The 24441-nt window shown below is 34.1% G+C and overlaps 2 protein-coding genes across 2 annotated transcripts; one reads left to right on the top strand and one right to left on the bottom strand.

Annotated features, from left to right (window-relative positions):
- Positions 1 to 925: 925 nt before the first annotated feature.
- Positions 926 to 1423, bottom strand: LOC114381599. Its single transcript, XM_028340863.1, has one exon. It carries the CDS (start codon positions 1421 to 1423, stop codon positions 926 to 928), a length of 498 nt encoding a protein of 165 aa, XP_028196664.1.
- A 2947-nt stretch (positions 1424 to 4370) lies between these two features.
- Positions 4371 to 19186, top strand: LOC114382191 (ATP-dependent zinc metalloprotease FTSH 11, chloroplastic/mitochondrial-like). Its single transcript, XM_028341451.1, has 17 exons — positions 4371 to 5069; positions 5777 to 5930; positions 7610 to 7702; positions 7859 to 7944; positions 8044 to 8167; positions 8612 to 8731; positions 9062 to 9112; positions 9464 to 9525; positions 10668 to 10725; positions 10845 to 10970; positions 11043 to 11123; positions 13704 to 13833; positions 13940 to 14088; positions 16704 to 16985; positions 17251 to 17340; positions 17458 to 17511; positions 18607 to 19186. Exons 1-17 carry the CDS (start codon positions 4546 to 4548, stop codon positions 18760 to 18762), a joined length of 2340 nt encoding a protein of 779 aa, XP_028197252.1. The 5' UTR covers positions 4371 to 4545; the 3' UTR covers positions 18763 to 19186.
- The last annotated feature ends 5255 nt before the right edge of the window (positions 19187 to 24441 follow it).

A 24441-nucleotide genomic window follows, 5' to 3' on the forward strand; every position in this document is an offset into this window, starting at 1 on the left:
AATTTACACAGGTTTTATACACAAAAGTTAGTCGTATTCCTTGACTAACAAGCGGCACATTGAAGACGCATGAAGAGTTATTTTAGTTACCTTGTTTTATATAATTTATGGTTTTATATGATTCAGCAACGTTAATTGTTTAAGTTGTATTTTTATTTTTTAATTAATGACGAATTAACATTATTATGTTTATCCTTTAGTAACCCTAATTAGTGAAACTAACTTAATTATTTAAGTAACACTAACAACGTGATTATTGGATTCAATGTCACATACAGACACTAAGTAAGTAAATGTCAACGTTGAATGAAACACGCGTAAATCATCATTTTAGATCACAACACATAAGTAAATGTTTAATCTTCATCTAAATCAACATATTTTGTATTCAACCTTGACAAATTTGTATACTGTTGCATTCTACTAATATATGGTGTGAGCCACTACTTTTCCTGCTGATGACAATGTGTAGACCATAACAATGCTATTGGCGGTAACGAACAACGATCCCTTAGAAATACCTATTACATAAGAACACACACATTAAAAATACCATGGTGTAAATATTTTCACAATAATTACACAAAAAGGATGACTTATGCATTTACCTGAACAAAATGATTACCATACACATGACCGATACATATCACACGATGCACCAAAAAATCTATTGGTGGTTGACTTCTAAGAGGAAAAAATGTCATGCTTTGTCGGAGTGGCAGAGAAACAAGGATCACATTATACCTTGATGCAATGACATATCCCATGTCAATTATATTCATCCACTTGTCCATGGTAACCTACATGTAACAGTTAACAAATTGAATTTAGTTAATGCAAATTTAATGGGACAAAACATAACATTAAAATTATATACTATACCATGGAATCCATCAATAAGTAGAGACTGCTTTAATTCCTCAAATCAGTCTATACCACCAACTAGGTTTATACAGTCATCAGACCATTTTGTAAGTTCTTTAAGCAAATGGTTGCGAACCAATGACCATGAATCTTCACCCATACCTAATAAGGCAACAACTGCACGATATCCACAATTACCATCAACTTTCATATCAACAATGTTTACAATGGAATCATGAATGCATGGATGAAATTGATCCAACATCGGCATGACCCTTCTTTCAAATGGTTGCTCAGATGATGATGCACTACGTTTCACTAACGAATTACTATTCTGCATAGAATGTAATGCATCAACATACTCCCAGTACGAGGGATCACACTTTGTAGATCTTTGTTGCTTGGTCACCGGTCTCTTCTGAGCACCTTTTGTTTTCACCTTTTCTGGAGGAGCACACATAAAGTTTAGATCAAGGTAAGCAATTTTCCGAAGTTTACTCTTCAAAGTAACTTTGCCACAAACATCAAGCTCTTTAAATCGCTTGGAAATGGTTTCCATCTCTTCGGTTATGCTTACTTGTGGCTCATATAACCCTTGGTCTGAAAAACTTAGCCTCCGCCAAAACATATGGATTGTCTCAAGTGGTATGCTACCAACAACATATTAGGATAGCTCACATGCACATGGAAGACCATGAGTAGTTCTCATCACATATACACAACGAGAAGGATTTTTGCCTGCATAATGTACACGCTCAAACTCAGGAGCAATCTGATTTAAAGCATACCTTGATACCATACCTAGTAGTCTCTTGTATAAGGTAACTTTAAACACACGTCCAACCACATGTGTACTTGTCTCAAAAAATGCCTTAAATTGAGTGTGTTGCAATGTGATCATGTTGTTCATGGCTTCCTAAACACTACATAGGTCTCCAAGGCTATTTTGTAGTAGTCTCTTTAAGGCCCAATGAGCAGACTCAACCCTACATATGAGATACACAACCAATAGAAGAAACACATTATTTTTTTTATGCATTCAATCATAAAATCTGACAACTTTATATATTTAAAAATTTCATACCTGTTAGTTGTTGTGCTTCCTAAGTGCATGACCTTATTCGTCCAGACTTTAAGAAATCTTTCTTTATGAGGAATGACCCATGTTTGGTTGACATAGTCAACAACCATTGGCCATGGTGAGCAAGCAATTTCAAACTTCTTAAGGCACCCATCAAACTGTTGCTCGGAAGGACAATCCACTAAACTTCCCCACGCTTCCATTACATAATTTCATGCATTTTTTTTACCAACAAGGGTTTTACACTTTTCCTTGACATTCTTATCAATGTGAAACCAACACAACAAATTCGTGGACTTAGGGAATACAGTTTTCACCGCATTCATCAATGCTAGATCTCTGTCGGTAACAATAATTTTAGGGAGTGCATCACGTCCGAGGAAAATATCATTAAACCTTTGTAGAGCCCAAACAATGTTATTCAGACGTTCTCCCTCTAAATAGGCAAAGGCAGCCGAGAATGTCATCCCTGTTGGTGTCATACCAACAATATCAAGTAACAGAAGCCTGTACCTGTTTGTTTTGTAGGTACTGCCTATCAAAAATACCAAATTACAGGTATTGGTTAATTTGACTGCATCAGGATGACTCCAAAATATGTCACGCACAACATCTTCATCCTTTAATATATGCCAATGAATATATTGATCCCGTCCAAGAAGTCTCATTAGTTGTTGTATTTCAGTATTACTACCTCTTATGGAAGAACGATAAACATTTCTTGCATTGTATATTTGTTTGATTGTTGTATAACTATTGACATTGTGCTTCTTCAACGTTAGAAGAATATTTCTGGGTTCGACCATTGACTTTGTCATATCAGCAACAATTATCTTCTCATCCTTAGTTAGTGTACCAACATATGGATGTCCAACTAAAAACTTTATCAATTCATAATTGTGACTCCCACAGATTAAATTCACCATCCATCCTTCGCCCCCCACAACTGGTTTTGCACGCAGCTTAAATGGACACCCACATTTTCTAACCAAATCCTTCTTCTTGGCCCTATGCTGACTCCTCATTTCACAACCAATTAAAACAAATGAGGTATTTCCTCTAATTCCATTATTTGTGTTTGACCTCATAATCACCGCCACAAATCCAATTTCATAAGTAACAAATCGAGTTCATTACAGAACATCATCACGGGTAGCAAACACATACAATGCAATTCATACACCTTTAGTCTTCAACAAACGTTCATTTAATTACTTTAATAACAATAAATCATATTAATACTTACGAAGTATTGAACGCATCAGAACAATCAACATGTTCTTCATTCACACCACCTTCGTCCTCATTTTGGTCATCCATATAAACTCCTTCGGACATTACACTATCATACATCCACTGATCTTCGTCCATTTTCACAAAAAATTTCAAAATTTCAATAACAAACAAAAAAACCCTAACCACACCAAAATTATACCATCATATAATTTTTGCCTTTTGACTACACTTATTAATATAATACATTAAACTAAAATAAAAACGAATAACAACAACTCTGTCATAATTTTTAAACCCTAAATATTACTTTATTAGTATACAAACTATAACTATCAAATGAATATTCTTGTTATATCTATTTAAAAGTTTTATGCTTATCAATTGTAATTTTTCTAACTAATTTTTTTAAAAAAACATTTAAATTAAAAACAATAATTATCAACCTTACGGATTGGTAATTCGTAAGAAGTATACAGATTCACTCTTTTACGAATTTTCAATCTGTAAGTTCATTTAATTTTATGAATTACCAATTCGTAAAACTAAATTAGCTTACAAATTACCAATTTAAGAAATAAAATAATAAAAGCTTACCTCCTCCACTGACCAAACAAGTCATCACCACGACCACCACTTATCGACCAATCACCAAGAACGCCAAACTCTTGCCAATAACCTCTCAGGCAACAAACGACGGTGAATGAAAAAGAAAACAAGGAACACAAAAGCTCGAACACAAAATAAAAAGGATACCAATATTTATAAGCCATGGGTATAATTGGTATTTAAAAGTTTTTGCTGGGTGTACCAACAAATCTGCTGGTGTCCCAAGCAAAATCTCTTACAAATTCAATGACTAAATTAAGTATTTATCCTTTCTTTTATTATGATAATAAAATTACATTGTTATTTTTTTATACTTTCCAATTATTTACTTAATAAATATTTTTTAATTCCTTAATAAGTGTCTTAAGTACACTTGGTAACTATACCCTATTGATAATGATAATATCCCACACTCAAAACAAAGAATCTACGGAGGCTGCTTCAGTAGTGTGATTATGAAATGTCCACGATATGCTGAAGAAGCAATAAACGAACAAGAAACGAACATTTTCAATCCAAGCGTAATTACTAATTATACCACCAAATAATATTATCAAAATTGTACTAATAAAAATCCATACACGCACAAAATCTCCAAAGCCGGCGCCAATTTCAATCCCCGGATAAGGTTTACTTTTCTTACACCCTCCTCCTTCTTCTTCTTCCCCAAATACTCTCCACAAAACAAGAACCAAAACACAGAGAAAGAAGAGACACTAACTCCTCTGTGAAATCTAAAGCGTAATATTATTAAAACAATGGCCACACTCCAAGCTTCCCTTCTCTCCAAACCTTCCCTCCCATTCCCGTTCCTGTCTCCGAACCACTCCCCATTCTCCCTCTCCTTCCCCCCCACGCGCCGCGTCCCTTCCACGCTCCTATGTTGCACCTTCCGCCCCGAACCCAACCCCTCTGAACTGGAACCCGAACCCGGTTCAGCCAACACCGAAGAAGAACCGGGTATAAATTCACCCGAAGAAGAAAAAGAAGGTGCAGCTTCGGTTTCAGATTTGGGTTTGGAAGAAGAAGGCGCCGAGGCTCTCGATAGTGGCGCTGATTCGGAGAAGATTGCGAATGGAAGGCGGCTCTCGATAGTGGCGTTCTTTGTGGGGCTGTGGGTGAAGGCGAGGGAGAGTCTGAAGAGGGCCTTTTCGGAGCTTCTTGATTGGTGGCCGTTCTGGCGCCAGGAGAAGCGCCTCGAGCGGTTGGTCGCCGACGCCGACGCGAATCCGCAGGATGCTGCCAAGCAGAGTGCTCTGCTCGTTGAACTCAATAAGCAGAGGTGTGTGTGTGTGTGTGTGTTGGAATTTGGAAGTGTTGTTGTTCGATGAATAATGGTGGAGAATAGAATGTGCAGGTGGTGGATTTTGTTTGTTGAGTTTTGGTTCTTGAGCAATTCTTGCATTAGGTAAAAGTTAAACTAATATAACTCAAGATGCTTTGAAGTAGTGATGAAGTTTTGAGCTTTGAACTCAATAAGCACAGGTGTGCTTTGGAATTTGGAAATGTTGTTTGATGAATGGTCAAGAATAGAAGGTGCAAGTGGTGGATTTTGTTTGCTGAGTTGGTTCTTGAACAATTCTTGCATTAGTACGGTGACTGTAGGTAAAAGTAAAAGTAGTATAATTCAAGATGCATTGAAGTAATGGTAAAGTTTTGAGCTTTGGTTGGTCATGCATGTGCTCATGAAAGAGTTGTTCTGGGTTCGTTAGGTTTTACATTCAGTGCTCTGTCATTTCTTTTTTATTCGGTCTTGGATGTTAAATGATGGTGTAGGATAGATGAAAAGTTGTGGATTGTAGTTAGATACATGGATTTGGTGTTATTGGAGAGTGTAGTTCATGTAATGCTTTACAGAAAAAAAGAAAGATGTGACATTAGGGAAAATTCGGCTAGGTAGACAATGACACATAGGTTTTTGAACTGGAAGTTTTTGTGTCAAAGCTTGTTAGCATATATTGATTTATTGATTAAATGTATTTTTTCTAGTCCTGAATCTGTCATCAAGTGGTTTGAACAAAGGGATCGAGCTGTGGACAGTAGAGGGGTTGCGGAATATCTTCGAGCTCTTGTGGTCACTAATGCTATTAGTGAATATCTTCCTGATGAGGATTCTGGAAAAGCTTCTAGCCTTCCTACCCTGGTAATCATTTTGAGCATCATGTTCTTTATATCCTGCTTTTCAATTTTTAGCCTGTGTAACCAAATTCTTACTGCTGCATTTTCATTAGTAGAGGTGGAGGGGTTTCCTGTGCATCTTGTTTGGCATCTATTTGTTAATAATAATATTGGTCTGTTCAAAAGTTTATTCTGTTTTATTTCCATACGCATCATCTAAGATATTTGGATTTGTTTTGTAATACGTAATTCAATCTGTGACTGTTTTGATCAAAGTGCTTAACTGATGTCTGTTTTATTCTCCTGGTGAACTACATTATTTTTTTTTTTGAAAGGATCTCTTTTTCTAACAAAGTTATAAGTTTCATGCAGCACATCTAGTTTTTGACATTTGTATTTGTGTTAGAAAATTAATTTTATTACAGATCTCTGTTGTATTTTCCTTATTTATTGACTATTATGATTCTAAGTTTTTAAACTTAAGTTTTTAACTTGCTCACTTAGCATATCCTAGAGTGCCTTTATGCATACTTTTGGAGGATGATGTATTCCTAGTGGGAGAGTCATTGAAGGGGAGGGGAGGGGGGGATTAATGGTGAACTAGAACTATGGAGAAAAGCTTTGGAAGCATATGGTTTCAGATTACATAGATGTGAAATAAAAGATATAGAATATACTGGAGATTATACCATTCCACAAGTATTGAGGTTTAACTATCTTTGATCTCTTTATTAGAGATGTTATAACAGTATACAAGCTGTCCATATGTGTTTTCACCTAATAGCTTAAGCTTTTGGTATAGTTGGTTCGTGACACTATCAATCAAGATGGAGAAAATTGTCAGAGATGTAAACCATAAGATTCAGAGCTGTCCATATTTGTGATTGAAAGATGCTTTCTGAGCTTAAAGGGAAATTTTACCACACAACCATAGGGCCTGTGATACTGTATGGTACTATATGTAGGGCGGTAAAGAGCTCACAAGAGCATGAGCTTAGTGTTGCAGAGATGTGGATGTTTTGGTGCATAAATAGACATACAAGACATGATAGGTTAAGGAATGAATGCATTAAGAGAAAGAAGTGATAGCATCTATTGGGGAGAAGATCATAGAATCTTGTTGAAACTGGAGGATGTTTGGCCATGCGAGAAGACAATAGAAGCCTCACTGTGAAAAGGGGACTAGAATCACTACATGCAAGATAGTCCTATTCCTATAGTTGATGATGATGATAAGGGGAAGCCAAGAAAGATTCTAGATGAACTCTTCGAAACAAAATTAGATCTAAAATCTAAATAGAGTTTTTTGAGGATTTGTTTCATGACATAACACAATGCCATTGTTTGATCATATAATTGACTCACCTAGTTGGAAGAGACTTTGGTGGTGGTTGTTATTATTTTTTTTTTGTTTTGCATAAAAGATTTGGATACTTTTTAAGTACTTGTATACAAAATTTTTGGCAGTATTTCTCTCACATACGTTTCTGGATCTTGAGTTATTTGGCACTTCCTTTTTGTCTTTAAACTCATGATAGATTTATAATGGACCCTAACCGATGATTCTTGTCCTCCTATTGATTGCAATTTTTCCTTTTGTGCACATAAACTTTCTTTTGATCACAATAACAGCCTTTTGACTTTTTTAGGTCATTATTTACTTGTGTTATATCATGGGCAACTAATGATAAACATATTTTTCAGTTGCAAGAGTTGAAGCAGCGTGCATTGGGTAACTCAGATGAAACTTTTGTTAGCCCTGGAATATCTGACAAGCAGCCACTACATGTGGTTATGGTAAAAAAATTTGCAAAAAGCTTTCTCTATGCTTTGTGCTTTATTAGTTATAATTTTTAAAAATTGTGGAATAAAATTGTTTAGTTTTTCTGTTGTAACCCAGATTCTTTTTGTTTAGTTGTTCTCGGAATCTCATGAAGCTATTTCCTCCTTTAGGTTGATCCAAAAGTATCAAATAAGTCACGTTTTGCACAAGAGCTTATCTCAACTATTTTGATCACTGTAGCTGTGGGGTTAGTCTGGTATGGGTCTTTAGTTTCCCTTTCTCCCTCTCTTTTTCATGTATAAGCATCCACTCTTTGATTTTAATATACTTGTATTGCTACTACACATCCTTTCAGGTTTATGGGTGCTGCTGCACTTCAAAAATACATTGGAAGCTTGGGTGGGATTGGACCTTCAGGAGTTGGATCAAGTTCTTCCTATGCCCCAAAGGAGCTAAATAAGGAAGTGATGCCTGAAAAGGTTAATAATCTGTTCTTACTTCTGTTCTCAGATTTCTATTTCTGTACCTCTTAAATGTTTCTGTGATTGAATAACTTCAATTTGGATAAGCTAGAATTTTGATTGCTAGTGAATATTTGAGTGAGAAGATTCTAGGTGGAATAGGCTAATGAGCAATGGCATGATATATACTATACCCTCCATAATCCTTCCTTTATCTAAATAAAATAATCCTAGCTAATTATGCCTTTACTTGCAATTTTGTGGACCAGTCAACGAAAAAGTTGGAAAGTTTTACCACCCCATAATTTCTGAAAGACATCTGACATTATAAATTTATAATTAAGTCAGTCATTTCAAGTTTCCTTAGCCTTGTGTGTAGAATATACAGTAAACCAAAAGTTCTTCTACGCCTTATGTGCTCACTTTTCTTATCTTTCTCTATCACACTTTCTTTCCTTGCAGAATGTAAAAACCTTTAAGGATGTGAAAGGTTGTGATGATGCAAAGCAAGAACTTGAGGAAGTTGTGGAGTACCTAAAAAATCCATCTAAGTTTACACGCCTTGGAGGAAAGTTGCCAAAGGTCTGAAGAGGTTAATTTGTCATTTTTTTTTCTTTTTTTTCCTGAGCTTTTTTCATATTCCTATTTTCTATGTATAGACTTATTCTTATTTCTTGGTAGGAAGAACTAATTTTCCATCTAATGAACTGATTCTCTTTAATCCTTCTCCATATGCAAATTGTGTTGTTCACAGTAACATGTTATGTTTTGGTCATCATAATATTATGTTTACATTTTTCTTGCATGCTATGCTGATCAATTTGCTTGTCTTTTAATAAGATATCATACTTTTTTTGTGTGTATTGGTTATGTCTTGTTCTTCAACTGTGGCTAAAGTGTTCCTCTTTTCAGGGGATTCTTTTGACAGGAGCACCTGGAACTGGAAAAACTCTGCTAGCCAAGGTCAGTTAGTTTCGTCTTGTCAGACACATTTTTACAGTTTTTACGATGTTATTGTATTATACAATTTAGAACCTATTGGTCTTCTTCTATATGCTTTTGGGATTCGTTATCATTCTTAATATGCCACACTACACTGTTATATGCTTTATTCTATTAGGAAGTTCAAGGAAGGATATAGATGGACTTTGGTTCTTGTCTCTCACTTTGATATTTTCTTACACTTTGCATAATTCTTCTGATCTGTGACTGTAACTGAAATCCTACATTATTGACATCAACCTTTTGAGTTAATCAATTGAAATTTATCATTGTTATGATCTAATAGTGTTTGCTTTATCTGGGACCTTGAAGGCTATTGCTGGAGAAGCAGGTGTCCCATTTTTCTATCGAGCAGGCTCTGAATTTGAGGAGATGTAAGTCTTCTTTCACTTTTTATGTTTTCAATAGCTTTAGTTTTTAGCATTGAGCACAGTTATATATAGTCTCTTGAGATCAGAAACAAGATATTGCACAGTTATGCTGTAATGCAATGTGGGTAAATTATAATTCATTAGTTATTTTGAAAATAAGAACATACAAAGAATGCTTTTGTATTGCAACCTTGATAATGAGAATACAGTAGTTGTCAATTGATAGAGAATATGTTTATGCTTTTCTGTTATTGATTACTAAATGTATTTTATTATTGTTATTCTAATCTGAACATACTCTTATCAACTTTACTGCTCAATCTGTGTCAGCTCTTAATTAATGAGGAGTGTTGCACTGTTGCATTTCTTTGATCCTCTTTTCTTGGGTGGGAGGGGAGAGGAGGATAAACATCTTTTTTATATAGAACTGAATGCATTGCTTGTTGGTTGTTAGATTCCTAAATTGATGTTGAACTTCTTAACATAATGAACTTTGTTAAGCTATATGAAAAAAAATTTAGTACCTTCAAGGGTCCCCATTTTTCTGCTGAACTCTAAGGAATTGGCTTCTTATGATATTTATTGCTAGGGAATAAATCCAAATAATTGAAACATGCAAAATACATGAAGCAGAATGATGAGTTGTTAACATTCTATAATTTCTTATTTCTGTGATATGTGTAGCACTCTACCTCGGCAGATTAGGTGCTAAAATGTTTTCATGTCATCTAGGGATGACAATGGGTAGAGTTGTTGGGTAGTATACTATAGTTCCCGTCCCTATACTCGCGTTTGAAAAAAATACATGTACCCATCTCCATACTTGTGTAGGTAGCAACTCTGATCCCAATCTCTATATCTGCTTGGTACCTATATATTCATACCTGAACCCATCCCCATTAAATTTTGTGGGTAAATCCCCAGCCCTGCCTCAGCCCATCCCCATTGAGCAAGTGTTTATCGTACCCATTGCGCTATAGGCTCTGGATAGAATTGTCATCCTTAATTAAGTATTTATCCTACCCATTGAGCAAGTATTTTGCATGCTGACATATACTGTAGCAACTAGTGTCACATTAAGGAATGTTGTGATATGTTGGCTGTTAGGGATGTTCATTTTCATATCACTTTTCTTTCATGCTCAGGTTTGTTGGAGTTGGTGCTCGACGTGTTAGATCCTTATTTCAAGCAGCCAAAAAGAAGGTCTGTTGACTTTTGCTAATGGTATCCTTAAATTGTTTGCAAAAGAAGGTCTGTTGTGACATGGGTCCTTTATTTTTTTCTGATTATGGAATATTTATTTCCCTTTTATCTTTCTGTAGGCTCCTTGTATAATTTTTATTGATGAAATTGATGCTGTTGGATCAACAAGAAAACAATGGGAGGGCCACACAAAGAAGACATTGCATCAGCTACTTGTTGAAATGGATGGGTTTGAGCAGAATGAGGTATCTTTGAACAGCTTGGAGTGCAATTTGTTCCTCTGGTTTTAGAAATTGATTCATTATTTTATCTTCTAGGGAATAATATTAATGGCTGCAACAAACTTGCCTGATATTCTTGACCCAGCTTTAACGAGGCCTGGCAGATTTGATCGGCATGTAAGTCCTATTTATTTTTCCCAATAGATGAAATGATGAATCTATTAAGGGAAATAATATAAATAGAAAGAATGATTATGGTTAGTCTTAATCTACAATACTGATGTAATGTGGTTTTCTTAATCTCTTAATGCGTGATGAAATTATTTGTGTTCAGGCAAGGAAGGAGGAAAAGAGAGAAATGAGTTTCCCAATAATCATGTTCTATTAGACTGATTGATACGATGTGTTATGGTGTGATGCAAAATACTAACAATAATGGTTCTATTTATACTTATAATTAGATCTAGTAACACTAATGTAATATTACTAGTAAATCCCAAGTCTGATAAATATTATAAGACTATTAATTAAATAAGGAAACAAATGAGGGAATATGATGAGATAAAGAAGCAGTTCCTGACATGATGAGATAAAGAAACAGCTCCTGACATTTTCTCTATTAGATACTGATTGATTTCTCAATATATATATATATATATATATATATATTATATTTCTTAAAACTTTTTGTAGATACTCTTAACCCTCAGCAATATATTGGGATAGGATTACATCAAGGTTTGGCCTTAAGTTCTTGTCTAATTTAGTATTGGATTTGCATACCAAGGGCATAAATATTTATCCCTAATTGCTTGCTTTTCGTAGATGATATAGTTTTGATTAGGTCAAGGGAACCAATTAACTCTAAACTTGCATTTTTGAGACATACTTTGGAAACAATGTTTTCACTTAAGAGTTAAGATAATGTATGTGTGTTGCAATTTTAGCAAGGAGGAAAATGGCTTGGAAGTAAATATGGGAAAAGATGTGATACCATAGGTTTTTAACTTTAAATATATGGGATCAATATTACAAAATAATGGATAAATAAATGAGGATGTCACACATAGGATGCAAACCAGATGATAAAAATGGAGAAAGGCATTGGGGGTTATTTGCTATTGCGATCACAAAGTACATACTAAGATCAAAGGGAAATTTTATTGTATTGTTATACATTCAACTATACTTTGGTAGTTAATTTTGGGCTTTAAAAGGACAAAAGAAGGTGAGAGTAGCTGAAATGAGAATATTAAGATGAATATGTGGTATTGAAAATGTTGTATGAGGAGATATTTATGACATCGATTGAGGAAATAGATGGCAGAAAATTGGTTAAAGGTAGTTTGGACGTACAAAGAGGGCCATTGGAAGCATGATAAGGACCCAAGAACTTGTGGAACCCTCCCTTAAAAGCTTGCTGTTAAGGGAGGTGAGCCAACCCACTTAAATACTCCTCCGAGGATCGCATACTACTCCGGGAATCTAGAAGAGAGAGAGGGGGGGGGGGGGGGGGGGAGGTTGAATAGATTCTTTCAAAAACTTTGCCACTTTGTTCTTTAATTCAATTAAAATGACCCTTTTTGATTAATCAACGTTTTCTCAAAAAAATTGTTTTAAAAAGATTATCACAATCAAGAAAACTATGAGAACAAGATCATGTGAAAAATAGAGTTTTTATGACCCTTTAAAATCAATTCCAATACCAAGATGAATCACAAGACTAAGGGTTTGAGAGAAAGAAAATCACACAAGAGTTTGCAGTGGTTCAGTCCATACAGAACTTACATCCAGTTGTTCTAAGACCTCTTAGTCCATACAGAACTTACATCCATACTGTTCCTGCATATTCCGTCCAAGCTCAAAGTGTTTGAGCCCTTTTCCACTGCTCACCACCTTGAGCTTGTGCATGCCAGGGGGGTGGGGGTGAGTATATTACTCTCTCTAAGTGACAGCTGTCATCAGTTAGCTTGGGTCCCTTGTTGTAGTCTTTAGCTAACTGATTTCAGTTAGTTAATGGTAAGTTATTCTCAGATTAGTTACAAGTTAGTTAGGGTTTTCCCTGTATAAATACTGCCTTTGTATCAGATCATTATAATTTTTTACCCATTAAATAAAATTCAGAAATTCTCTCTAAATTTTCTCTTGAGTTGTCTGAACTCTAAACCCTAATAGTGGCAGTTAATAGCTGTTGTGGAGAAGTTCTTTTGTTGGACATGCTGAGAGACTGGCACATGCTTTTGCTCCTTGTTCCAGATTTTGGGTTTCTGGGCTTCCCTTTGGAGTAGATTTCACTTGATTGTGAGGCAGTTCTAGGTTTCATTATGTATTTTTTTTTTTGCTCTTCAAGCAACCTAGCGACAATATGACAGATTAAAGCTCAAGCATTCTATGATAAGGTTAAGGTATGCTTTGTAGGATATAATATGCTCTGCTTATGTTTGTCCAAAAATAAAAATTAAAACATCCATTAAGGAACCTTACAATAAACATTTGTTATAAAATATTTAACTACAATGCTGAATGTGCAAGTTAATGTCCTATATAATATGGGAGTTGCTATGGTAACCTTTATATGTATTGTACTCAAGGGAGTTATCAGGCATTTTTGGATTGTTAATTTCAGAATAAATATTAAAAATGCGTTTAATTATCAACCATTAAAATTACTTGACAACCTAACCTGGAATCAAAAGTACTGGAGTAAGTGCCCACATAATATAGAAGATACAGAGACTAACAAATTGCCGATACCAGATTGTTGTACCAAATCCAGATGTGCGAGGTCGGCAAGAAATATTGGAACTCTATCTGCAAGATAAACCTATAGCTGATGATGTAGATGTTAAAGCAATTGCTCGTGGTACCCCAGGGTTTAATGGAGCAGGTGAATTATAATTTATTTATGTGAGATGACTTTTTTTATCAATGCAAATCTTATAGTCCTCCAAGTTTCTGAATGACTTTTTCTATTATATACTCCCTTAAACTAGATCTTGCGAATTTGGTAAATGTTGCTGCCATTAAAGCTGCAGTTGAAGGTGCAGAGAAAGTAACAGCTGCACAATTGGAGTTTGCAAAAGACAGAATAGTTATGGGTACTGAGCGGAAAACAATGTTTATATCTGAAGAGTCAAAGAAGGTATGTGTATATGCCAGGATCTGGTTTAGTACTTAAAACATGTAGGTTGTGGTTTATATGATTGATCTAAACTATAGGGTTGACTCTTGTTTTTAAAAGAAAAAAGTTCCTCTCAAATTTAGAAAGCAAAATTAGTATTTTGGTTGTCTAATTTTAACTCAGGTTTCAGTTTAGTCCTTTAAGTTTTTGTTTTTTTCCCACATTTCTCCTTGCTGTTACCTCTATTACAGAAGTTAACAAAGCTAACTCTTGTTTCCATATCAAACCATTGAATCAGAAACATATGTATCACAAACAAAATAAAGAAAAGAAAAAAATAACTCATTTTGTTGCAAGCTTCAAGTTCAACAACTCTTTGCCATTGTTCTCCCACAATTTAATAGAGGTTTTTGAACATTGTTTTGCAATTTTTGAGAAAAAACACAAACTTTTCTCTTTTGCTCTAGGTTGTCAAAATCCCAATCATACAATCATACTCATAGGATTGTACAATCCTACGAATTTCCAGCCATTTCCAATCTCGTTCACGCCTAGTATTACAAGTTGGTTGGATGGGAGTAGGATCATCTTGATTACTTGTAAACTTGCACAATCAGTGAGTTTTTTCGAGTTTTGAATCTATGAGCTTCTGTGGATTGGGTTGTGCAACCCAGAAGAACAAACCTGTGGTGCGTCCTTTTTCGTAACCAACTTCTATTCTCTCAACTGGCGTTAGGCTACTAATGCAAGACACTCACTATCAATTTAGTCTTCTCTCCCTCTCAATTAAAGTTTCCCGTCACCAATGTGCTCATGTTATGCTCTGTTCTCTGTGTTTGAGAGAAAAATTCTGTGTTGTTGTTATGCTCTGTTCTGCGTTTGAGCTTTCTCTGATCTTTTCTCTCTGTTATGATCTTGTTTGAGCTTGCTGCTGTTCAAGCCTGAGTTTGCCTATTTGAGTTGTGATCTTGTGTCAGTGTGTTTAACATTTTGCTGTGTTTGTCCACCAAAGACACATTGCCTTCTTTTGCTGGGCAGCAGTCTTTACATGTTCTAAAAAATTATGTATTTTATATTATGCATGACCTTTTTAAAATATCATTTGCTGATATAAGAGATATGATATTACAGATGACGTTTTCATATTTTTTTAGTCCTTTTTAAAGTTCAATTGTGTTATAACTTTTAAAGACCTTATCATATGTATATATATATATATATATATAAGGAGATCTCAATTTCTTACAAGTGTTTGGAAGAAAAAGAGCAAAAACCTAACAAAAGGTTACTTTAGTGTGTTCTCAGAAGCAAGAAACAGTAACTTTTGAAAAGAAACTTGAGAAAAGTTATATCAAAGAAGTGGTTTTTACAAAGCTGATCCAAATGCATCAAAGCCACTATATTTTTTAACCTTATTGTCTTAAAATTTTTGAGCATGAGATTTTTGCGCTAAATTATTTGAAAAGTCCTGAGTAAACACATTAGGTTTAACCTCAGTATACTAAAATTACTAAAACTGAAAATTTAAGCATACAATGAATTTTTGTTTGAGAGAAGACATCAACTTTTATATTACAGGGAAAAAAATGATTGGCAGTCTTATGAATAGTTAGTTTGCCAAGTCAGTTGTTAGCTGGTGAGTAGGACATGTATAGGTAAATTTGTTCTTTAATAAAATTATCCTTGTATCTTATCTTGAGCCATTTTTCTGAAGTAACATTCTTCTTAGAATTTGGGTACGGGCCTAATTCAATCAAAAAAACTAGCTCATAGGGTGAGGTTTTTCCCAATACACCCCTCACGCCTAGCACTTTTGGACTTGGTCGTGGATAATATGGTGTATGATCCTTTTAATTGATTTAGGATAGGCTCTATTACCATCTTAGAAAGGGGGTTATGGACCTAACTCACTCCTAGAAAACTGGCTTGTAAGGTGAGGGTTGTCTTCCACTTATATATACTATTTTTGGCCTCATCATTGGTCGATGTGGGACTTGGGTTTTTTCCAATACATCCCCTCATGCCCAACACTTTTGAGCTTGGTGCGTGGATGGCATGGTGGGTGACCATTTAATGAATCTAGGATAAGTTCTGATACCATCTTAGAATGTGGGTATAACGATTTGTTGTTGGACTTATCGTGCCACCTGTTATCGAGATCGGATCACCCAAAGATGTTCAGTGCTTAACTTCACGCTCGAGATGCTAGTCCTTTGCGTGAGGTGTGTGTTGGAAATCCTCACCCCATGAGCTAGCTTTTGGGGCTGAGTTAAGCCCAAATCCACCTTCTAAGAGTTGTTTATGAGAAATGTTAACAAAACATTCTCTGATGCACTCTTCTCGATGTACTTTATTTATTGGTCTCAATGATAGTAGTGTGCTGACATGAGTATGTTGAAGAGTTAGCAATTCATTCCTGACCATTTGATGGCTCAGTTATATAAATTATTTTAGCATCTTTTAAATCTATGATATTTGTTATAATCAGACTGTGTTTGTATAATGAAATTTTCTGTACCCTGTACTGATCTGCAATCATCAGTATATAGCTGCTAACTAATAACCTTTGGCTTACTGCTAATAATATGAATTTGATGTATGCTTATATATGTTATTCGTGCTTTTGGAAACTTCAGCTTACTGCTTATCATGAGAGCGGTCATGCAATTGTTGCCCTTAACACCGATGGTGCGTATCCAATTCACAAGGCAACAATCATGCCACGTGGATCTGCTTTAGGAATGGTCACTCAGCTTCCCTCAAGTGACGAGACATCAATAAGCAAGAAACAGTTGTTAGCTCGCCTTGATGTTTGTATGGGAGGAAGAGTTGCAGAGGAGCTTATCTTTGGCCAGGATTATGTCACAACTGGAGCAAGTAGTGATCTCCACACTGCTACTGAGCTTGCCCAATACATGGTAATTTTCTGCTCCCTGTATTGTGTCATGTGCAGTCTTGCATCTGCTAAACTAGAGATCACTTTTATTAAAAAATTATGCTTGTATAATATTTTCTTGCTGGTTGTTTGTTACTTGGAATATTCACAAGTAGTAACAAAGTAATTTACAACTATCGTCTCCCTAAAATTATTAGATAGACAACATTTACAAATTTCGCTGAAACTCTGAACTTATCTTTTAATTTCATGATGAGCTTTGCGTTGTTTTTTCCTCTATGCACAAGGTATCAAATTGTGGGATGAGTGATGCAATCGGGCCAGTTAATATAAAAGAGCGACCAAGTTCTGAAATGCAGTCACGTATTGATGCAGAGGCAAGTGTTGTGAATTTATATACTTTAACTAAAAATATCATGTTTCCATTATTTGCTTCCTCTTCTAAGAAATGTTTTATCAAAAATAAAAGTCATACACCTCTACCTATTCTGCAGGTTGTGAAACTCCTTAGAGAAGCATATGATCGCGTGAAAGCCCTTTTGAAAAAGGTTTGTCTGATTAAATTATTGTCTGTAAATTTTTTCTTTAAAGTGGAAACCTTTTTCTTTCTCTTTTGGGTTTGTCTGAGCGTTTTAAAAGAATAGTTTCATCAAGAGAAGAAGTTATAAAAAGGTTTGGAGAATAACAAATTCCCTTTGACACAAGTGAAAAATACAAGGCTAGTAAAAAAAAACAAATCAATAGAGGAATGCTGCCAATCTGTTCGGATCTGGATGGCTATAAACTCTTCAAGCTTCTAACTTCTTTTATATTACATTCTGTAACTTCTTGCATTTTTTAGGTTATCTTTATTAATTTATTTATCATGATTTAATGTTAATGGTGGACATATTTGAAGGAACACAAGCTATTACTATCTATGCTTTTCCTAAAAAATCGAGAATGTCAGTTAAGAAGTTTTATACTTAAAAGAGCATATTAGTTTATAAAATTAACACAAGTTAGTTCACTGTTAGGTCTGACTAATGAGTCTTGTACTATAGGAGTATACTTACTTGATAGAGTTCTTTCTTTTCTTAAGTCTTTGTGTATAGGCTTAACTATAGTTTTCTGCTCTTGTAGTTAGTTAGCTAACTAACTATAGTCAGTTGACAGTCCCAACTGTAACTACCTATATAAGCTGAGGTGTAACTGAATCTCATCTGGGTTGAGTCTTATCACCTTTATCCTCAAATTCTGTTGTGAATTTTCTTTCTCTCTCTGAGATTCATTTATGTACTTGTCTCCAGTGAGTCTTATACTTAAAAGAGCATATTTAGTTCACTGTTAGTGGACAAGAACAAATGCTCTTGATGTGAATGTATGGTTGGTTTTTAAATCAAAATGAACAAGTGTCAAATGGAATCAATAATTATTTTACCCTGAAAAGAAGGATTGAATGGTGCTAGTTACAGCTTTATGGCTTTCTTTAGGCTGGTGGATCATTGACCTTGACCTATAGGAAAATTAGAACCAAGAGCAACTTTTTTTTTTTAATCTGAATGACATTGATTAATAAAAGTTATCACCTTGAGCAATGATATAGATCTGCTAGTCTTGCATATGGAAATTTGTAACACTAGTAACTTCTGACATTTTTTCAGCATGAGAAGGCATTACATGTGCTGGCAAATGCATTATTAGAGTATGAGACACTTAGTGCAGAAGAAATAAGGAGAATACTTCTCCCATATCGGGAAGGATGGCTGCCAGAACAACAGGAACAAGAAGCAGCAGAAGGGGATCTGGTGTTGGTGTAATTGTTCTCTCCACTTCCTGTCTATTACTGTACTATTTTAAGAGAAGCACTGTACAGTATACCTAGAAGCCCTACAGGTATTTTTCTTAATCTGGTTTCTGCAGCTTCCCTCCTTTGTGCATGCCATTCTCGTTGTATGATGCATATAGGAAAAAGGATACGCAGCGTTGGATATCTGCGAAGCAACGATTCCTGTGTACAACAGCAAGGGTCTGCTATTAGAGTATGATCGCCCTTTGCTAAGGGCCTGAGGGCAATATTTTTTGGTGAGAACTGTGTAATATGTAGGAATTTGACATTTTCAGAAATGTGTTTTATAGCCTACGCATTCTTCATTTTTTAAGAATTTATTAAACATAAGCTTTCTAGCATATACTGCTTGAATTTATTTAATAACAAATAATAGATAGATCCTGGGTTTAATATACTCCATGCACACACACTGGGTGCAACCACCGATGATTTAATATAGTGTAGTACATCGTGATCTTAATTCAGGGTAGAGCTTCACCCATATTTATGTTGAAAGTTTTTCTAAGTATCTTCAAAGTGATCGAGGTTTATTTGGAATTAGTAGGTTAAAATCTCAACTCAATTCAATCTAAATTATATCAACGATGCACACATTTAACTCAGTTTATGTATTCTGGTGTGTGCTGAGTCTACAGTTAAGAGGAAATTCACTTAAACAGTTTGTGAAATCATTTGTCCTTTTGGTGTTTTAAACTCAATGTTCCACTTGCTCAATACAGCTCCCAGTAGCCCGCAAATGTCTAATGGATGGATCCTCTAAGGGGGCTTCAATTTGGTTTGCTCATTCCATTGCATAATAATCTTTTTGAGTTTTGACCTCATTTGAAAGGTAAATAAGGAAACCCAAAATTTTGATAATTTTAACTTCCAGATACCTATGTATGGAATACACGAGGCTTTTAAAAAGTGCATAAAATTTGTAACCCATTTTTTCAATATAACGGCAGTTTAATTCCTACTGTCTTTATGATCTGGAAGTTTTTTTTTTTTTTTTTGTTTTATGAAAAATGATCAGAAACTTAAAGAAACAAGTAAAATTCCACATTGATTTGAGAATTTAATTTCAGTTAATTTATTTCCTAATTTATAAAGCTTTTGCTAAATCATTGCTGTTTACTTTTTTGAAACTACTACTATGTTTTTATTGTTATTAAGAAACAAGTGATGATATTTTGCAAGGTTAGACATTAGTTCTTTTTTTAAAAAAATATTTGAAGATTAATGTAGCCAACATCCGCGGATGTGGATAATTGCAGTTTTGGATGATATTTTGCGGGCTTATGCTTTGGGCACCAGCTGTATTGTTGGTACACTCAACATTTTAAGTGAAGTGGTGAAAATGTCTTTCATTTAAAATTTTAAGAAGCACTCCCTCTCCCTCTCTCTTCCTCATGTGCACTATTGAGTTTCCTTCCTCCTTTGTGTTGTCTCTGTGATTTGGAGCTTCCATACCTCGTTTGCTTGTGTCGTGCCGTCACTCCGTGCCTCGTCGTGGTCGTCATTCCATCGTCTTAAGTGGTCTGGGTTCCTCCCTCTTTATTTCTACATTTGCGTCAGTAAGGATTGAGAGTCCGTATAACACATACAGTTGACAATCCGTATGTCTTATACGGATTGTGAATCCATATAATTCATAAGAATTAGTAATCTGTATGACTTATACAGATTATCTAATTTGTGAATTTATTTTAATTTTTTTATTTAAATTTGAAAGAAAAAATTACAAATTTTAAATAAATTCATATTTTTGTTAATTTTTTTGTAATAAATAAATATTGTGTATTTTTTTTTTGTATTTTTATTTAATTAATTATATTTGTTTTTTGAAGTTGGTTTTTAATTAAGAAGTTAAGTAATTTGTTTATTTTAAAATAAATGTATATGTATTATTGCGATTTAATTTTTTTTGAAAAAGTATAAGTAATTTTGTTATATTTGATATTTTAATTTTTTTTTATAAATTTGATAGATATCATAAATTCCAAATTTTTATTAGCATATATTTAACAATTTAGTTTAACAAGAAAATGTAAATTTGTAAAAGTTCCTTTTAATTAAAATTGGATTGAGATTGGTTCAACAAGGAACCAATACACGTATTTTCTCAAAATGCAAAAAGTTCCTTTTTCTTTAAAATGAGTTCAATACATATAGTGTAGTTGAGGTGTAGTTGAAAATGTGCCAATTTATTTAATTAAAATTACAGAAATAGAAAATATTTGATATGAGTCTTCAAATTAGTTTGAGCTTTCAGCAATCAAGATTCTTGGGAGTGCCTCTAGGCCTTTATCCTTCTTCACTTGGGCCTTGTCAAGTATGACTGTTACCATCTATTGGAGGATATCCTCTAACTGTTTGATCCTACTCCTGGTCATAGGTCCCTGTATTTAGGCAGCTTTGGGATTCTCATCACTTCACCTCCTAACACTGATTTCGCTTGCAGCTTAAAGGGACACCCACATTTTCTATTGTCAGTCACTATTCATACTAAATCTTTCTTGTATGCCCTATATTTTTCACTGCTCTTACAACCAATTAAAACATATGAAGTCCTTTCTCTCTTTCCAGTATATGTGTCTGACCTCATTATCACCGTCATAAAATCAATATAATACGCAACAGAGCGGACCCAATGCAAAACGTCATCACAAGTAGCAAACACCTACAAAAGGGATAATACATGATATTTTCAAACACACTAGGTTCCTTTCCATTGTTTTCATTCATATTAACTTCTTCAAACATTATGTCGTCATATATCCATTGATCTTCGTCCCTCTTAACAAAACATTAAAAAAAAATTTTAATGACAAACTAACGACCCCTAACGACACCATACATAATTCTAATTATTTATAAATAAATCTATTTATTTTAAAAAGTTTCCATGTTGAAATTTATTTTAAAATCTTCTACACTAGATAAGTATGTCAATCTATCAATAAATATGTTTTTAACATATACTATCACACGATTTTATTATTATTTTTATTCCATATACTAAAGTATTACATTGAAATTGATAAGCATATATATGAAAATTTATATCTAAATTTTCATAATGTAATAATATTTACACAAATATTAAAAGTATAACTAAATTTATAAAATAACATTAAAAATATTTAGGTTATATGGATTGATAATCCGTATAACTTATACAGATTGTCAATCCGTATGAATTATACGGATTGCCAACCCGTATGTTTATTACAACATAGATCTAAGTTGAAGTTGTAGACGAAAAAAACTTACCTCCTCTATTGTTGCACCGCAACACCCACGATGACGATAATCACATACTACGAATAACCACGCGATAGTTCACCTTGACCAAACCAGCCACAAGACGAAATGAGGAGCTCGGCTGAAAGGATACGAGATTGAATGGTGTATGAAGAAAAAAAAACCAACAAACGTAGAAGAAAAAGTTAACAAAGGTAACTTTGGAATTTTAAAAAAAATTGTTGGGTGTAGAAGAATTATGTATGATAGTTGGGATTTACTATCTTCTGTCATTCCTTAGCCCACCTTTCTGAAAACAATATCTACAATCGTAGGGATGATGCTAGCTTCTATAGAAATGCTCAATTACATGCTAGCTTTGGTAGAAATTCTCACAATTGATTAATTGAGAAACATGAGGATTGAAACTTACATGCCAACTTTCGTAAAAATTCCCACTTTCACCTAATACTACCACCATCTTTAAAACTGTCATGAGTAATGCTGATCCAGGAGTGTCAAACAAATGTGTTTAATAAATTTTAAATTTAATAATTATTTTCATCCCAATAACACAAAAAATTAAATAATGATCCAAATAATGCAATTCAAATTATTTCACCAATGATACAAAACATTATTCATGGTGAAAAATCGATCCCAAACCGATTTCTCACCTACAGTTTTTTTACTTACCTTATTATCCAGATAAGGTGTTTTTTTTAAACTCAGTTCAGAATGTGAACTAAGTGTTTTTTTTTGTTATTTCTTATATTTTTTAATTAAATTGTTATTTATTTTCCTAAAACGTTAGTAAACTCTTTTTATAATATAATTAGCTAATTATGAGTTAATATATCATATTAAATAGTAAAACTTAATCTAAATTGAAATTACTACTATTATTAAAAAGACATTATGATTGAACTTAAATGATAATCCATAAAATAAAACAAGATTCCACATAAAAGAAGATTACCTATAAAATTCCTAAAACATACATAATCAACATCATATAAAACAAACATAAACGATAAATTCATTGCTCAAACATACTTCATGACATGTTGCACGCACAAAATACATACTTCTTGATAAGAGATCATTTCTCCTTTAGAAACACCTATGTCAAACATTAACAACATATGAGCATACAATGCAAATTTGTGAATACCAAAATTATTGGTAACCTAAAATGCAAAATACCTTGACAACATTGTGCAGTGTAATATTCAAATAACATTTGGAGTGAGGAGGAAAGGGACAAAACACAACCGCCTATAGAGTATACCATTCATTTCAATAAAAAAATAAAACTCTATACGACACATAAAGTAAGAAATTAACAAGAAGAGTAAGAAACTTACCTCTCATAGGATTAAGACTAAACCAATAGTTATATATTGACCAAAATCTTGATCTTCTATGATTGTCCGTCACAAAGTGGGATCAATAGTACCTGTATGATCCTGAAATTAAAAGTCTGATGAATGAATATCCCAAAAATAACAATGTAATCGTTAGAGACCAAATTAAACTTGACTTCCTTAAGTGTAACTCTCATGTCGCAATACCCATTGGAGGTACAAGTTTTGACAATGGCGACTGTTAAAGGTACACGATCAAAAGTATAATCAATGGACCCTAACGGTGTCCTGTGAGGTGTGTCATCAGCATTTACCAATGCTACAATTATACGAATTCAATAATCAATTGAATGTTTAGGTGTATCAAATACAATAAATATTTTACAGTGGCTGACATTGTGATCGAACGAAATCTAAAGCATATAAGCATGGTTTCATGTTAAATTTACGTTGGGTTACTTGGTGGGAACACATTATGAATTCTTGAGTTAGGAGTGACTCCCTAGAATGTCGATTCACCATGACAACTTGTATGACCCTTGCGAGACTGGGAATAAGGAATAAGTGTTGTTGAATTGGAGGATGACAAATTTGGGTTAGAAGGGAAAACAAAGGATGGGAGGTTGGAGTCATCAATGTCGAGAAACTTCCATTGATTATTGTCCATGATGAATGAGACTTTGTGGAAAAAATAATTGGTTTAAAGATGATGAGATAAGATGATCTACTGTTTGAAGATGATATAAGATGATCTACTGTTTTCATATGAGTCATACCAACGAATGAGATGGTATCGACAATATAAACAATTTAGATTGAGCATTAATCAATTATGTTTGGTTTGTGCTATGATTGAGCATGTGGTTGAGTCTTGACCTGTAGCCTATCACATCACCGCGTGGGATTCCAAAAAGCCACAGGCCTTTGCCACTCCATCTAGTTAAATGTAATATGTTAGTGTCAAACACATTACCAAAAATGGACTTTGTTTGAGTGAGAATTTTTTGTTTACCTATTTGCAAATGGATATGACGACTAGTGCTTGAACCTTGGTT

Source organism: Glycine soja, chromosome 13 (genome assembly GCF_004193775.1).
Source record: "Glycine soja cultivar W05 chromosome 13, ASM419377v2, whole genome shotgun sequence".
Taxonomy (NCBI): Eukaryota; Viridiplantae; Streptophyta; class Magnoliopsida; order Fabales; family Fabaceae; genus Glycine; species Glycine soja.